The sequence below is a fragment of the Sphaerodactylus townsendi genome, linkage group LG11 (genome assembly GCF_021028975.2).
Source record: "Sphaerodactylus townsendi isolate TG3544 linkage group LG11, MPM_Stown_v2.3, whole genome shotgun sequence".
NCBI lineage: Eukaryota > Metazoa > Chordata > Lepidosauria > Squamata > Sphaerodactylidae > Sphaerodactylus > Sphaerodactylus townsendi.
The window spans coordinates 4,443,111-4,455,699 of NC_059435.1; the positions used below are offsets into that span (position 1 = coordinate 4,443,111).

A 12,589-nucleotide genomic window follows, 5' to 3' on the forward strand; every position below is an offset into this window, starting at 1 on the left:
GTCAAACTGGCATTTGATATATTAGGCTTCTGTTTCAAATTGTTGTCATTTTGACTTGTGAACGTATTATGACATAACCTTGCACTTCGGTAATCAAATTAATAATTTTCTGTCATTTCTATTATATTCTGTGATTTTTGAGGGGGTGTGTGGGTGTGTGAGTGAGTGAGTGTACACCTTCTTGTATTTTTTGATGCTTTAGACCAGTGTTTCCCAACCTTTTCGAGGTCAGGGTACCCTTGACCTCACTCTTCATATCTCACGGTACCCCTGCCACCACCCTCCACCTTCCCCTCCCATTGCCCCTGCTTGCCACACCCCACACCTTCCCCTCCCAGGGTGAAGGGTAGCACTGGGGGTGGGGGTGGCTGCTGACCTTGTGGCAGGCCCTGCCCCATGGGCCAACTCCATGTCCTTGCTGGCGCTGGTGGGAGACACCACAAAAGTGAGGGGGGGGCAGTAGTGTTGCCGTGGTACCCCTGGGACATGCTCATGGCACCCCAGAGTACCAGGGAACCCTGGTTGAGAATGGCTGCTTTAGACCCTGGTACTCTGTATCCTTGTTTTTGTTGCTTAGAGGTTTCCTCTCTTTTCTGTTCAAAAGAAAGAATCCAGAGAGAAAACTGAATGTCACTCTATGAGGAAAAGCAAAACATCCCCATTGTAAATTGTTTACTTCATGACTACTTCATTGAATTCTGCATTTAAAATTGACAGGCTAACCTGCCTTTGCTAACAAGCATAACCCAAAGGGTGCCATTTCAGCTGTTTTCTGTCCTTTTATCTCTGCTTGCACCTATTATTGTATGCTTCAGAGTGTATTTTCTCATTTCATTTCTCTCTTCCATGTCGTGTCGTTCTGTCCCATTGCATGCCTCTTTCCACTTGGTTTGGAACCAGAGAGGAGGAGGACTACGAAGACGAAGAAGAGGAACAGCCAATCACTGAGCCCAATACTGAGGATGAGGGGCAGGAAGAGGCATCTAGGCAGGGCCGAGACAGGTAGTAGGACTGAGCCTTTCCTAACTGCACCTTCAGAGGAGAATTCCTCAGCACCTTACTCACTGTAGAAGCTAATAGCCCTTTAGAATGTGTGTTATTTCCCTTTCTGAAGGCATTTTTTAAAAAGTCGGCCTTGCTGACAAGATACTGCCCTTAGTTGTGTACAACTAAAATTCTAAAACAAGCAAACCATACCCTTAACTATAAAAAAGGGACTGTGACCACTTGCTGTTGAAATTTCCATTGCATTAAGGTGGTTACTGGAGATACACCTGCATCTTATTGCTAATTTTCATGGTCACTTTTGTGTACCGATTCCCTTTTTAAAAGTTTATCAAACACTGGGGTTGAGTCAGATAGCCCACCGTTAAAATTAATTAATTTTACTGGCTGTGATGGGTTTTCTGGGTTGTGTGGCCATGGTCTGGTAGTTTTTACTTCTAAGGTTTCGCCCGTAAACCCATTTCGGGTGAATCCTTAGGAGTAAAACATCCCAGACCATGGCCACACAAGACAGAAAACCCACAACAACCAGTTGATTCCAGCCATGAAAGCCTTTGACAATAAAGTATTTCATATTTTTGGGAGAAAATTATTTATTTCGGGGTGTCTGTAAAAATGAATCACTTTGGCCCCTTCCGCACACACAAAATAATGCATTTTCAAACCACTTTCACAACTGTTTGCAAGCGGATTTTGCGATTCCGCACAGCTTCAAAGAGCACTGAAAGCAGTTTGAAAGTGCATTATTCTGCATGTGCGGAATGAGCCTTTGGTATATGAAAATGCAACTGTTTTGTGTGTGCGAATTTTCAGTACTCTGATAATGCACAGGTTCTGTACAGGTTCTAGCTATCTTTTTTCCCCCTGAAGTGTTTCAGTTTACATCACAAGCTGTTGGCCGCTGGCGTCTGAAGCCAAATAAACCTATGAGGCGGAGAAGCAGTCTCTTGTGGACTGGTCAGATGTTTGACTGGGCTTCTCTCTGGCAGGATTTTCAGTTGTGTAATTTGCTTGAACAAAAAGCATATTTTTAATTCCAAGTAAATACGGCTGTATTATTTATTGTTGATTCGCCGCCTTTAACTCTTCTGAAATAGTTACATTTGATTTGACACAGCAAATCAGCAGGTCCCAACAGGATCCTGGGAGAAGCACATACTGTAGAAGAGTAGCTTGGCCACCGACCAAGGTCGAATCCCCACGACCGTCTTAGCCAGGTTTCAGAACACAAACTAACCAGGTTTGAGGTCATTTGTGTTCTGAAACCTGGCTAAGACGGTAGTGGGGATTCGACCCAAGATAGGGAGAGATGAGATTGGAAGAGATTCCCTCCTTCTTCCTTGACCTTTCAGGGACACATGTCAGTGGATAAAGCAAACACAGCCCTTCCTCTGTTATTTCTTGTTCTTTGTTTTCATCATGATCGGTCCATCACGACTCCAGCAGTAACCTCCTTTTCTCCCCTGTCCTGTCCTGTGCTTTCTTGGCTTCTCGCCTGGCTCTTCTCTCCAGTGGGCTCTCAGAAGTGCACCAGACTGAAAATGGGCCGGAAAGTCCTGAGACTGCGGCCACCCCAAGTGTCCTTTCTCAAGAAGAGAGGCCTACTGAGACCTTTAGGGCAGAGAGTCCTTCCAGCAGCTCTTCGTCTTCTGTGCCTGATCTGTCTGCTTCCTGCCATTTTCCTCTCCGCTCATCAGCCTCCTCATCTGTACCCATCAGCTGTTCACAAAATTCATCCTCCTCGTCAGCTGCTTCAAAGTCCTCATCAGCCTTTGAAAAACTACCTTACGTTCCTCATAGTCCCTTCCACCTCTTCTCCTATGACCTTGAGGAGTCCTCCACGGCTGGGAAAGAAAAGGAACCAGAAACTATAAGAGAACACAGGTAGCCATCCTTGAGAGTTTCGTAGATTTGAAAGATCAGTGGATCAGACTAACAAATATTTGATATTGCTGTTAATCTTGTGCATGTGCCAATCCTTCCTGGGATTCACCCTCTCCTTATTTGGCCTGTTTTATCTCCAGACTATGCATGTGGAATTTTTTCTCCCTTTCTCACAATACTAGAACCAGGGGGCATACATGAAAATGCTGGGGGGAAGAATTAGGACTAATAAAAGGAAACACTTCTTCACGCAACGTCTGAGTGGTGTTTGGAATATGCTGCCACAGGAGGTGGTGATGGCCACTCACCTGGATAGCTTTAAAAGGGGCTTGGACAGATTTATGGAGGAGAAGTCGATCTATGGCTACCAATCTTGATCCTCTTTGATCTGAGATTGCAAATGCCTTAACAGACCAGGTGCTCGGGAGCAACAGCCGCAGAAGGCCATTGCTTTCACCTCCTGCATGGGAGCTCCCAAAGGCACCTGGTGGGTCACTGCGAGTAGCAGAGTGCTGGACTAGATGGACTCTGGTCTGATCCAGCTGGCTTGTTCTTATGTTCTTATGTGGAAGGTGCCAATTCCTGTCCCCCAGCACCTCCGGTTAAAAAGGTCAGGTGGGTGGGGATGCGAAAGGCCTCAGCGCGAGACACTGGGAAGTGAGATCTGCTGCCGGTCTGAGTAGATTTTGATGGTCTAATTCAGTGGACAGTACTGGCCTAGATGGACCAAGGTGTCCAGCTCTGTCAAACTCCCTGAAATAACCAGACTCTGGAATGCAGAAATCTGTTTATTGAACAGGATCCGCGTGCGGCCACCAGAAGTTCTTTGCTGGGACTAATAAAAGTGCAGCAGTTTGGGGTTAAGAAGAAGAAGAGTTGGGTTTATATCCCCCCTTTCTCTCCTGTAAGGAGACTCAAAGGGGCTTACAAACTCCTTTCCCCCTTCCCTTCTAACCCTTCCCCTTGGAATCCCAGTGGTTGAAGCAGTTAGCAAAGTTCTAAGGGAAGCAGAATCTCCAAGGTCACCCCATAGATAAGATAGGGGTTTCCAGGCTACAGAGAGAAATTGTCTAAATGTAAGACTTCAGTCCCAAAATAAAGCAACTGTAGTTTTCAAACTGTAGACTTTATTGGATAACCAAAGCATAACGAGACGTAGACGATTTCTGCAGATCTCGGGCTGGATCTTTAATCCCTGATGCTCACGACCCGCCGCCGGGCCGAAGGCACCGTGGCTGCAGCAAGATAACAAAAGGGGAGAGTAGGAACATTACAACACACATTACAACACAACGATGAGAACACAAAGAGCAGGAACTACTTCACACCGAGGCGAATGCCAGCCCAGCCTGGCTATCAGCCCCCGGTCCGGGAGGAGGGGGAAGACAGGCTGGTGCCTGATAGTAATGGCTTGAGTCCCCTTCCCCGATCGCCAGAAAGGGGCCATCCTGACATTCCGCACCCAGAGCAAAAAAGGAAAAACAAGGCAGAGGTTTCCCTTGCCACTTTCTCCCGGCCCACCCCAAAGCTCCGTGGCAAGAGCGACAGGAGAAGCTGACATATCAACAGATTTTCACGGGATCTTGACATGAGAGGTCTTCAGTAGCAGGCAGCTAGATAGGCCACGTCTCCAAGTTTTCGAGAGGAAGGGCCATTCCTAGGTGGTAAAGGATCCACTTGGCGTGCGGGAGGCCCCAGGTTCCATTCTTGGCATCTTCAGGTAAATGTATCTGACAATGTGAAAGACCTCAGCTTGATAGTCCGGAGAGCCGCTGCTAGTCCGAGTGTATGACATTGACTTAATGGTCTAATTCAGTAGAAGGCAGGTGTTCAAATTCTGTGAAAGGAAGAGAGCAAGATTGCATCATGAATTTTTCATTCACCCAAGAATCTACCTGTGTCGCAATCAGCACACTGAAGCCCTCTTTGCACAGCACAGCTGTGTTTTGTGTGGACTGTCCACACACAGAAGCATCAACCAAAATGTGAAATGCAGTGCAGGAAAATGTGAAATGCAGTGCAGGAATTGTTTTTAACCTATATGTATGTTTTTATATATGATATTATATTGTTCACCGCCCTGAGCCCTTCAGGGATAGGGTGGTATATTAAATCAAATAATAAATTAAATAAAAATAAATAAATACTGGTCAAGGTAGAAGCAGCCGGTTGCATCACGGGGGCAGGCTTGGCTGGAACAGCCCCCCACCATTCTTTACATTTGATTATCACTCAGTTGACGTTTAATACGACCAAAAAGTCAATCAGCATCAGTTTAACAGCACTATTTAGACATATATATACAATTAATATACACAGATTAAAAGTATAACCTTATTTTGCTGTAATTAATTATATGTAGAAGAAGAAGAAGAAGAGTTTGGATTTATATCCCCCCTTTCTCTCCTGCAGGAGACTCAAAGGGGCTTACAATCTCCTTGCCCTTCCCCCCCTCACAACAAACACCCTGTGAGGTGGGCGGGGCTGAGAGAGCTCCGAGAAGCTGTGACTAGCCCAAGGTCACCCAGCTGGCGTGTGTGGGAGTGTACAGGCTAATCTGAATTCCCCAGAGAAGCCTCCACAGCTCAGGCGGTAGAGCTAGGAATCAATCCTGGTTCCTCCAGATTAGATACACGAGCTCTTAACCTCCTACGCCACTGCTGCTCCTGTAGAAGTTATTTTCAGTGTAATCCAAGGGAGGGGTCAGTTTGGCAGGAGCGAGGGGCGGTGGTGCCGTAGCACAGCTGCATTGCTTCCTAAGGGGCTTCAGGTAGTGTGGCGAGCAGGGAATAAAACAGAAATTCCTGGCTGCCCCAAAAACCCCACGCAGCCAAATGCGCTGCACCCCACTTTATGGTGCCGTAAGTCGCCACCAGATGCAGGGGTGTCCCCTGGCTGAAAGCTCTTTGGAAGCGAACTAAAATTGGCTCTGCCCCCTGGAATGCTGCCCCCGCAAATGTCCCCCCTCCCCCATGCTGCACACATATTTGCCCCTTGCGTTGGCATTCAGGGCATTCACATCAGCACAGGCCCCGGCCCCATCTCCACGACAGCCCCCCCCCCCCACCTTTGGATTGTGCTGTAAAACGTTTGGAATATCTGCTTTGTTATGGACAAGGTCTCAGCACAGAATCTGGCCACTTTAGAGGTGATCTCATTGGAGTGGTCTGCAAGGAGGTGCTATAGGGAGGATTTCCCAGATCTTCCTAGGACAGTGGTGGCGAACCTTTTCGAGACCGAGTGCCCAAATTGCAACCCCGAACCCATTTATTTATCGCAAAGTACCAACACGGCAATTTAACCTGAATACTGAGGTTTTAGTTTAGAAAAAACAGTTGGCTCCGAGGCGTGCATTACTCGGAAGTAAGCTTGGTGGCTTTGCTTTGAAGCAACCATGCAACTCTTCCAACTGGTGAATCATGACCCTAGGAGGGTTTACTCAGAAGCAAGCCCCATTGCCAGCAACCGAGCTTACTCCCAGGTAAAGGATCGCACTTTAGTTCTTCACATGAAAATCAGTGGGGTTTAACAGCGCTTAACTGGGTTACCTACACTGCTTCCCCAAAATTAGGTCTTTGGTTTAATGCTAATTGAGCCCAGCTCAGGCTTGCTGAGCCCAGCGGCCCAGGCCAGCCTAGATGTGTGTGTGTGGGGGGGGGGGGACTCTGTGCGTGCCCACAGAGAGGGCTCTGAGTGCCACCTCTGGCACCCGTGCCATAGGTTCGCCACCACTGTCCTAGGAACTGAGGACGAGGAGGGGTGAGACATGTGGAACACACGTCCTTGTAAAAAAAGACAATATAATCACATGTTGCACTGTTTTGACTGCGAATGCAGATGTGGACAGCAGGAGATATGCGCATGCCCCCTAGTGATGTGGAGGGCTGGCAATTATAACTGGCCAGGTTGAAAGCCCTGCTGTGTTAGGCGACTTCTAAAGCATAAAGGTAGTTCACCAAAACAGGATTTTGGATGTGATTCTCTATTGCCTGATAAAGATATGCCTGTTTTAAGTCAGCTTGAAGAACTGTATCCGAGATCCGTTGTTCAAGTATTTGATTATTTCTGCACAATGCTTTTATTTTAAGAATTTATACCCCAGTCGCCTGCAAAAAGATCTGTTTGGATCCCACAGATACAGGAGACGTTCCTCAGGCAGAAGTAGACTTTTTGTAATGCAAGAGTCTCCCCACCAAGGCAAGATTCCTCCCACCCAAGGGAAGAGCATTCCCTTGTAGATCTGTGGGTTCCAACTCAATAATAGGGGGGAAAAGGCATTCTGTAAGAAAAAAGGGAACTGACGGGTTTGGCAGAAGTAGTTATTTTTCATATGATCTCTGGAGGCATCCCAGTGTCAAAAACATGACTAACTGCAAAACATAGACCCTGCTCAATTAAAAAAAAATGAAATACTCCAGCCTTGCCAGCCGACTCACCTTCTAAATAGTGCTTTCAAAAAAAATTTTTTTTTAAGGAGCAGCAGTGGCGTAGTGGCTAAGAGCAGGTGTGCTCTGATCTGGAGGAACCAGGTTTGATTCCCAGCTCTGTGGCCTGAGCTGTGGAGGCTTATCTGGGGAATTCAGATTAGTCTGTACTCTCCCAACACACGCCAGCTGGGTGACCTTGGGCTAGTCACAGCTTCTCGGAGCTCTCTCAGCCCCACCTGCCTCACAGGGTGTTTGTTGTGAGGGGGGAAGGGCAAGGAGATTGTCAGCCCCTTTGAGTCTCCTGCAGGAGAGAAAGGGGGGATATAAATCCAAACTCTTCTTCTTCTTCTTCTAAATGGAGCAAGAGAAGAAAAGGGCAAAAGGAAGAAACTGGCACTGTCTCAATCACTGCAGTGTCATGTTACATTTAGAGGCCGGTGCTGACTGAATGGACTTGTTTGGTCCTAAAAAGCTCCCATGGTGCTTCAGCAGTGGGCCTGTCTTCCCTCTGATGTAGAAACCAGATGTTAAATGTTGCCAGTGGCAGCCAATTGGCGGCGGCACTTTTAGGCCGAGAGCCCGTGTCACCACGACATCTTGAACAGAGCCGCAGCACAAGGTCTGCCTTTTACCTGACTCCACCCTTTCGGAGCAGGACAGTCACTGTAGGTGCCAGGTGAGCCTTAGGGAGAGGGCATTGCAAAAATAGTGGGGAAATGCCCTCTCTCTGATAGCTACCCACCACACCTCTGAAGGCAGAGCACAGGTAACAGGGATCAAGTGGCAGATTATTATTTATTAGACTTTGGCCCCTCTCTCCCCTGCTGAAGCTGGGGTGAGGGGTGGACAGAACAGGAGGGGACATCTTCTGGTCCCAGGCCATTTAGGAATGTCCCTGCACTTTGAATTGTGTGGATGGGATCTTAACGAGTTCCGCAGGGCCTGTAAGACTGAGCTGTTCCGCCAGGACTTTGGGGAGGCTGGCCACTGATGGCCCCCTATAACATCAGTGGATCCTGCCACCCTCCCCCGCTCCTTTCTGGTTTTTAGGGGATTTGATAGTAGGTGCCATCTATTATGTTGATTTTAGTATGCTGCGTTTTAATGGGGTGGGGTTTATTTTATTTTATATAGAGCCAATTTAATTAATATTTAATGGATTTTAGTCTCTGGTTTATGTGCTCTATTTCTGTTTTGTTGTTCACCACCCTGAGCCCTCCAGGGGAGGGCGGTATATGAATGAATGAATGAATGAATGAGTGAGTGAGTGAGTGAGTGAGTGAGTGAGTGAGTGAGTGAGTGAGTGAGTGAGTGAGTGAGTGAGTGAGTGAGTGAGTGAGTGAGTGAGTGAGTGAGTGAGTGAGTGAGTGAGTGAGTGAGTGAGTGAGTGAGTGAATGAATGAATGAATGAATGAATGAATGAATGAATGAATGAATGAATGAATGAATGAATGAATGAATGAATGGGTGGCTATTGCGATATTGGTATCCATTCAAGGTTGACGTACCTCATGTGCAGTTTGAAATGGTACCGTTTTGTTTGGCTTTTTGTACGCTCAGTAAACAGCAATGCGTGTAAGCAGCTAAGCCCATACAGCCATGACAGGTGGAGTCAGCCTGAAGTTGCAGGAATCATTTGATCAAGTAGTGCTGGGCTTTGACTCAGTGGCAGGGCATCTGCTCGGCATGCAAAACATCCCGGGATCTGGTTCTGGCGGGTTTTGCAGGTTGTGTGACCGTGGTCTGGTGGATCTTGTTTCTAACATTTCGCCTGCATCTGTGGCTGGCACCTTCAGAGTCTTCCCTCTGTGATGTAGGCGAAACATTAGGAACAAGATCCACCAGATCACGGCCACATCGCCTGGAAAACCCACTAGAACCAGTTGAATCCGGCCGTGAAAGCCTTCGACAAGACATCCCAGGATCAACCCCCAGCAGCAACTCCAGTTAAAGGATCTGGCGTTAGGTGATGTGAAAAGACACCAGCCGGAGACCCTGGAGAGCAGCTGCCAGTCAGAGTGGACAATATGGATCTACACCAGGGGTGGTAAACCTATGGTGCTCCAGATGTTCATGGACTACAATTCCCATCACCCCTGCCAGCATAGTCCATGAACATCTGGAGCACCGTAGGTTGGCCACCCCTGATCTAGATGGAGCTTCATGTGTTCATGAGAACCTCCCTGGATGTAGAAAATGAAAAGCTGGGATGGTATTCAGTGCAAGCCTCTCCATTGGCAGAATTTTACAGCCCATCACACATTTCTGTTTGTGTCCCTTCTCACCTACCTCTTCCTGTCTATAGTTCCACGTTCCAGCTTACGTACCACGTTCCTGAAACATTTTCTCTAACCCATGACAGTGCTGACTACTGCGAAGCCTAGCATGTGTGTGTGTGTGTAATTCATCCCTCTTCCATGCATGTTTCATCTCTGCTATGTGGAAGTCCTTTGAATACAAATTATACAAATGTGTTTTGCTCATCCTTTCTTCTGTAGTCCAAAGTTCCTACATGTGGGCACTTTTACTGATGCCTTTGATCCTATTAATTTCTGCTCTTTTTCCTCTTCAAGGTGTGTGATTCTTTTTTTGGCATTGATTCTTCTCGTCTTGCCATGGAATAGTATGAAATTTAATGCTTTATTTGGACACAGCCTGGCTTTCTCTCCTAAAGTTTAGCATTTTCTTTTCTTAGGCATTACATTCCTTTCCTGCCATGCAGTTCAGTATTTCTAAGCCTTTGATGGTTTAATAAAGTATAAGCCAGTGATGGCGAACCTATGGCACAGGTGCCAGAGGTGGCACTCAGAGCCCTCTCTGTGGGCACACACAAACAGAGTCGCCCCCACCCCCACCCCTACACATCTAGGCTGGCCTGGGCCGCTGGGCTCAATTATTAGCATTAAACCTAAGACCTCGTTTTGGGGAAGCAGTGTAGGTAACCCTGTTAAGCGCTGTTAAACCCCACTGATTTTCAGGCAAAGAACTACAGCGCGATCCTTTACCTGGGAGTAAGCTCATACATAAATTCAGGTTTTGAGTAGGATCTGCAAAGATGCCCATTTTTCCTCTCCTGGCTCAGATCGCTGCCGTGAGCTTCCTGACGTAGGTCAAGCTCCTGTTTCTCGACTTTGGGACCCATCTGCAAAATGGAGATGATGATTTCCTAAAGACGGGAAAGAAGAAAAGGAATAACAGAGTTAGTTACTTTGCGTTAGCCCCTGTGAACACTATGCTGTATGAACTCGCTTTCCAGAAGTACTCCCTGTTTGTTTTTCATAAGTTAGTTTTTGATAAGTATTTCCTGTTCATTTGTCTTAAGTACTTCCTGTTCTAAGCCAGGCAGCAAAGCACAGTTGTGCGTTCACGTTGTTTTGTCTGATATTGCTTTTGTTTAGTTCTGTTGCTTTTGTACTATTCTTGGTTGTGAATAGCAATGAGCATTGTATTAAAGAAGGGTTGAGATTCAAAGACCATGAGTCAAAATGTCTGCCAGTGGTACTTTGCAAAAAAATTGCATGGGGGTTCATGCACGCAAATTCGTGTTGGTATCCACGCAGGCACATGGATAGGATACTGGACTGCAAAGTGCAAAATGTGGAAGCTTCTAGAACAAAGCAAAAAAGAATGTTGGTGGATTAAGGCAAATGGTACCCACATGTATGCCTTCAGCTGAGTACTTCATTCATTGGAATCTTTCTTCTCAACTTCCATTACTTGTGAATGAAACCCAAAAGTAGGTAGAACGAGCCAGAAATAGAAACAATTTCCTCTCTTTCCCACAAGTCCTTGCAGATTCCCCTCCTGTTAAATATGGTGGTTGGAAAATGCTGTCAAATTGCAGCTGACTTATGGTAACGCGCCTTATAGATGTTTCAAGTCACGAGATGTTTAGAGGTGGTTAGCCATTGCCTGCCTCTGCAGAGTGACCCTGGATTTCCTTGATGGTCTCCCATCCAAGTACTAACCCTTCTTAGCTTCTGAAATCTAACAAGATTGAACTAGCATGACCCATCAAGGTCAGGGCAAACATGTCTCTGACTGGCTGAGTTAGTATGGCAGCACATCATGTCGAGTTGCTGAGGGAGCAAAGTATTTCGCCATTAGGATCCATTGGGCTGGCCGCTCCGATTCTAAGAGGAAGAGGGCAGCTGTCAGTGTGGCGAGATCAAACCCTTCCATCGGGGCAGTTTGAGGAATGGGAAAGAGAAAAAAGATGGCTCATGACAGAAGATCTGAAAAAGCCATGAACAAAATTGATTCGTTTGTTAAAAAAATTTATTGGACACCTTTCTTCCTTGCAGAGCTCAAGACAGCTTACAATATAGGGGAGATACATAGAACAAATCAAAACAAACTTCTTGATCCATAATCATAAGATTGTCATTGAAAAGGCCCTCTTTCGTGTGCCAGCCCAATGACACATAGCAGTGCGCAGGCTCTGGGGAATTCTACATCAGAGCCGATGCTACAAAATAGAAACAGGAGGGAAAGCAGATTTTTCAGGGAACTTAAAAAACTTGTCCACTGTTATGATCCATTGGGTTGGTCCTAAAGACTTTGCTTGGGTTATGTTCTTGGCGTTTATGATCTCACTTTTTGGACCAATGGGGCTATAAGGAATTTACGTGACCTGGTGAAAAATGAGGCTTGAGGAAGATCCCAAAAGAGACCAGGAGGCTGAGACAGGCTTTCACAGTGATTCAGAGCAGGAAAAACTGGATGCCAAGGAAGAGAGAGGAAGGAAGGAAGGAAGGAAGGAAGGAAGGAAGGAAGGAAGGAAGGAAGGAAGGAAGGAAGGAAGGAAGGAAGGAAGGAAGGAAGGAAGGAAGGAAGGAAGGAAGGAAGGAAGGAAGGAAGAGAGGAAGGAAGAAGAGAGGAAGAGAGGAAGAGAGGAGAGAGGAAGAGAAGGAAGGAAGGAAGGAAGGAAGGAAGGAAGGAAGGAAGGAAGGAAGGAAGGAAGGAAGGAAGGAAGGAAGGAAGGAAGGAAGGAAGGAAGGAAGGAAGGTTCTCAAATGACAAGGTTAGCTAAAGTGAGACGCACACGTCAGTAGACTGAAAAGCCGGAACTAAAAGGAACTGTGGATGGCACAGATATGAGGCTTCCATTGAGGCAAAATCGTACATGGGGCTTAGAGGGAGGACCGGCTGTGTGTGTGTGTGTTCGTTGTCAAGTCACAGGTGACTTTTGATTTTTCAAGGCAAGACATTTTTCAGATCTGGTTTGCCATTGCCTGCCTCTTTGTCCTGCCCCTCTTATTCCGTGGAGGACT

At 46.7% G+C, this 12,589-nt stretch overlaps 1 protein-coding gene across 1 annotated transcript in view; it reads left to right on the top strand.

The window, feature by feature from the left end:
- The window catches only part of FHOD3 (formin homology 2 domain containing 3), a 372,798-nt gene that overhangs the window by 273,082 nt on the left and 87,127 nt on the right, over positions 1 to 12,589 (top strand). The window contains 2 exon segments of the mRNA XM_048511340.1: positions 901 to 1,002; positions 2,518 to 2,889. Of these exon segments, the coding sequence (XP_048367297.1) occupies positions 901 to 1,002; positions 2,518 to 2,889 (474 nt within the window).